This window comes from Limulus polyphemus, unplaced genomic scaffold (genome assembly GCF_000517525.1).
Source record: "Limulus polyphemus unplaced genomic scaffold, Limulus_polyphemus-2.1.2 Scaffold3624, whole genome shotgun sequence".
Taxonomy (NCBI): Eukaryota; Metazoa; Arthropoda; class Merostomata; order Xiphosura; family Limulidae; genus Limulus; species Limulus polyphemus.
The window spans coordinates 8,154-13,279 of record NW_013669234.1 but is presented as its reverse complement, the minus strand read 5'-3'; the positions used below and the strand labels follow the sequence as shown (position 1 = coordinate 13,279).

Genomic DNA, 5,126 nt, shown 5'->3' with positions numbered 1-5,126 from the left:
TTTGAGAGTGTAAATAACTAATTTCTTTTTTTTATATATATATTTCAGAAAATCGTACGCTTTATTCAAACATGGATATAAACTCTTGTTATACCTATCTTCAAGGAAAAGGTAAGAAAATTATTTTGCTTTTCATTATTTCAGTCCTCCAAGAAAAATAATATAAAATGTAATCCTAATATATTATTGAAGAAAATAATCCTCCAAGTGTTTGGAAGATAAACACTCGTTACACCCACCTTCTGGTAAATCGTTAAAGCCAATAAAAAATATATTAACTTCATTTCAAATAAATACATGTATACATTTTGCGAAAAGGCCGAAAATACTTGAATCGTCATAAGGTGGTAGTCAGGGAAGGAGATTCAGTTCAGTGAGTGAAAAAAACCTGACAATCACGCCAGCAAATTTTTATTAAATTTTGTTTAGATATTTGAAACAGTAATCTTCGGAGAATGCTAAGAGGAGAAGTAAGTACTGCTCCGAGCCTCGTAGAAGCTATGCTTGACTCTAAACACGCCTTCCCAATGAAATAGTCCAACAGCAGATGAATAATAATACACAATTACGGTAAAGTAAAGCTTAGGTCACATGTAACTCCTTTCCTTACTATGCATGTTATAAATCTCTTGAAATTGTTAAAGCTAACGCTGCTTAAAACAGGAAGTTTTTTCTACCTGCTTTGATCTAATGTGAGTTTATTATGTCGTAGTGCAATAACTGTTTCAGAACAAGATCTATTGTTACCTTGTTCCATGATTTTATTGTTATCTTAATGTGTAAAAGTGTGTACACGTTACATTCAATATTTTAGTAGATTTCAAAAGACTCAAAAACTCGAACACTTTCGAATAGTTAATTATTATTCTTCAAGACCAAAAAAGGGCCCTTTTTACTTCTGAAGAAAAACACTCAATTATTCCAAAGTGTTCGAGTTTCTGGGTCTTTCGAAATATACTCGATTTTAGTGATCCTTTGTGCTAATTATTTGCTTCCCCCAGTGACTGAGCGGTATATATGTGGACTTATAACGCTAAAATTCAGGTTTCGATATCCGTGGTGAGCACAGTACAGATAGCCCATTGTGTAGCTTTGCGCTTAACTACAAACAAACAAACGCTAATTCTTTCATCATGGCAATCAATATTTTATCCGGTCACTAATATCCACCCTCTCAACAAATTACATCAATCGGTGGACACTGGTCACAATCATGACATAAGTGTACCATTTTCGTATTCTTTAAGCAGTACAAAGTATGGTGTTTTTCTGTACAGATACTATTTTCTGTAATTTTCTTTAGTTATCACCTATTAAAGGGAAATAAATTGTCTTAATGCGAGATTTTTCTACTCTCTGCGACGTAAAAGCGTTTGTCAGTTATTTCTTGGGCACTTTAATGTAGAACGGTAAAAAGAGATAAGAAATATCCTCGTAATTCAAGGAAAATATCTGATGATGTTCAATGAAGTTTTTAAAATATGATAAAAAGATATTTGATGATCTTTATACGAAAGCAACAAGAACCAAGCTCAACACCAAGGTTTCTGTTGCCCTGGTGCAGACACTTATGATGAGGCCCTTTAAATAATTGTGAAATTTTATAGGAAATTATACTGAATTATATTAAAGGGAAAATGTATTGAAAATTGAATACAGAATTGATCAAAAACAGCAATTTTATAATACATACAAAATACGAATATCTAAAGTCTTTGGGGACGCATTGCAGTATACCATTTGCACCCTCCATACAACCCATCCACTCATAAGTGCCTGTAGCTACAACTGTTAACAGTAAAATAAAACTAGTGATGTTAACTTTCATATGTTGTTCTAACTATAATGTTTTCATTGGAAAGGCCTGCTGGCTTTTATATCTACACAAATTTATCGGTATTTCTAATGTTGTAACTCAATTAGTTTTCAGTTATACTGAATATATATATAGCTAATGAATTTTTGGCAATTAACTTTTATTTCATTTTTTGATAAGCAAACCAAAAACGTTCTAAAACTGTCAGCAATATTAAAAACTACAAGTTTGCAAGTTTATATTTTTATGTTTGACGCCTATTTGTGACTATAACTTAAAATTGTTCCCACTAATACAGTTTCCCGGTTATATCACTAACTATAAAAGGCTTATTCCCTATGTCACTCTGTCGAGAACGCTTTTACGCTCCTTTTTTGGTAATGCTCAACAATATACACCGTCGCTCAGCAACACAACTATCACCTGATTGTTCTTAGGCCAACTATGGTGTTTATGTTGAATGCTCAATATTCATGTTGATTTGTTAGAAAGGTTTTTATATTTTTTATAACTTTGGTGATATAACAGCAAAATAGTTTAATTCAAAAGTTTTATGACATTGAGTTGTAGCGAAAAGCTAAGTAAAATTTACCAATTAGTGTTTCAACTAAGCCTTACGTTACGTTTGGGCATTAGGCCTAACGTTATAGAGTCAGTGTTTAAAAAGTTTTAAGTGGTGAATAAATGTTAATTAATAAATATTCTTTTGGTATTTTAACACATATATTATCTACTTGGTCTTAAAATATAAAGCAAGATAAACGTTTATTACTACTAAATATCTTTTATCCTTTGTAGAGTCGAAAGAGTTGAAAATTTGTGTCGGAATGTCTGCACTATGTTTCTAATTCCTGTCCTAGAATGCAGTAAAAAGGCCCAAGAGTGCTATTTAAGTCTCTTTCAGCGTACACACGTACTTTTTTTCACGATAACACTTCATTTTCATTTTTAATGTTTTACTGTCAGCGAAAATCAAAGATTGAAGGAAAGATAGGAAACTCGATTATTCACTACAGCGAATGCTAGCTTTTTCAAAAGTATTGTGCTATGTGTATTGTTGCTGTTTTTTCAAGCACACAAATCAAAATAAGCTCACGGTAGGATGACGAAAATGAATTAGCTATTTTATTTTACCAGGTCTTCTTATTGTTGTCTTAGTTTAGTTCCAACCGTGATTTTTTCATCAGAGAGCCACAAAATATAGTTATTTGGTTTTATTTTCTACACATCATGACAGCTTTATATATATTTCGACAGGGATGAATGGATCAGATTCCGCTTTAACCAATAACAACAACAACAACCTCAGTCCTGCACTCCGTGAGCAACAAATAAAGTTTCAGCAACAATTGTTACATTTAAAACAACAACAGCAACTACAGCAGAGCCTCTTGATCCAACACTTTCAGCAGCAACAACAACAACTCGTCCAGCATCATGAGAAACAACTAGAGGAAAGTTTTAAGGTAAAGATTTTTTGTACAGTGTTTATCTAAGGTTGACACTACATTGTTTTTTGTTTTTTTTACATATTTGTCTGATATTGTTATTAGAATATAATTTCGTATTAGAAATAAACGATCTTATAACACAAAATTTGATATTATCTTTTAATTGGAGACTCAATGTTTCGCTTTACAGCTTCTTCAGAAGTGTTCCACTAAAACACAAACCGTAACTGACAGTACAAAGCTTCTAGTAGTGGAAAGCTTCTGACGAAGCTGTAAAGCTAAACAATGAGTTTCCAATTAAAGAGCCCCCCAGTGGCACAGCGGTATGTCTGCGGACTTACAACGCTAGAAACCGGGTTTTGATACCCGTGGTGGGCAGAGCACAGATAGCCCATTGTGTAGTTTTATGCATAATTACAAACAAACAAACCAATTAAAGAAAACTAACAGTTGTTAAATGGAGAAAATTTAATAAAAAAAAGTTAAACATCAGCAATCTAGCAATCGGCTACGTTGTAATAAAAACAAATCAATCAACAAAGTCACATGGTCAATGATATGTATTACACTGGTAGAATATTTAAATATCTTAAATGCTTCCTTGACTTCTGATTTAGAAAATAGCCTCAGAGTTGGCGGTGGGTGCTGTTGACTAGCTGCCTTCCCTGTAGCCAGCTCAAAGTTAGGAATGGCTAATGTAGATAACCCCTAAGAAGCTTCACGCGAGCATCTGAAAACAAACAATCATTTCATGGTCTAAACTGAAATTCCTATTCTTAATCCTCTGATTGTCGTGTTTAAAAAAAATTAAGATACTTATAGATGAAACAATAGTTAGGCGGCCCGGCATGGCCAGGTAGTTAGGGCACTCCATTCGCAATCTGCGTGTTCGAATCCCCGTCCCACCAAACATGCTCGCCCTTTCAGCCGTGGGAGCGTTATAGTGTGACGATCAATCCCACTATTCGTTGGTAAAAGAATAGCCCAAGCTGCAGCTCTCGTGTAGCTTTGCACGAAATTCATCACAACAAACAATAGATACTTGCCTACGAACGATCCATCTTTTGGGCACGAGAATAAACTATCACACACATATTTTAGGAATACTAAACGTAACATGGAAACAGCTACTCTATATCTCTTTAATTGTTTACATATTCAACGTATCTTACATTTACATCATTTACAACTACATGGGGTCTTGCTGAAATGTGACATCTAAGTTATCTAAAATATATAAAAGCCAGTTGTCTTTTGGTAACGCTTCGTTCGTCTGTGTTGCTTAGCAACAAATCTGTATATGTATGTTAGATTCGAACTTGAAACGCAGAAAACTATCTTAACTGTATCGGTCACATCAGCTTACAGGGGTAACAACTATCTTTACTGTATAGGTCACATCAGCTTTGTGGATTTGTGAAATCTTCCACATACCACAGAGCCACTTGAGTAAGACAACGTCATGAAATAAATATATCATGTATACTGCAACAATTTCTGCTGGGACGTTCGATTTGGTTGATAAGATTCTGTTAGTGATGCCTTGGACTCCTACAGTCTAGAGTTTTTTATTACCACACCGGATAACTGGTCTAATATATATATATATAAACCATTTATCAATTTGTATGTGTGTGTGTGTAATGCTCATATTATCAGCCATTTTTTATGTTGCACCGTTCTTTTTGGATAATTTGCTTCAAAATTGTGTTTATTTTCTCAATATGTGATTGTTTTTCTTTAATGAAAAAGAGGGAAATTTGGTGAACAAAGCTCGCTGATCGACAATTATTGTCTAAAAACAGTAATTGCACGATAAAAACATTTCTTTCCTGACGTTTCACTTCTCACATATAGCA

At 33.7% G+C, this 5,126-nt stretch overlaps 1 protein-coding gene across 1 annotated transcript in view; it reads left to right on the top strand.

Moving 5' to 3' along the window:
* Positions 1-52: 52 nt before the first annotated feature.
* LOC106469703 (histone deacetylase 9-like) overlaps positions 53-5,126 on the top strand; it is a gene marked incomplete at its 3' end in the record, with an annotated part of 7,993 nt that continues 2,919 nt past the window's right edge. The window contains exons 1-2 of the mRNA XM_013930215.2: positions 53-111; positions 3,074-3,282. Of these exons, the coding sequence (XP_013785669.1) occupies positions 72-111; positions 3,074-3,282 (249 nt within the window). The remainder of the gene's footprint in view (positions 112-3,073; positions 3,283-5,126) is intronic.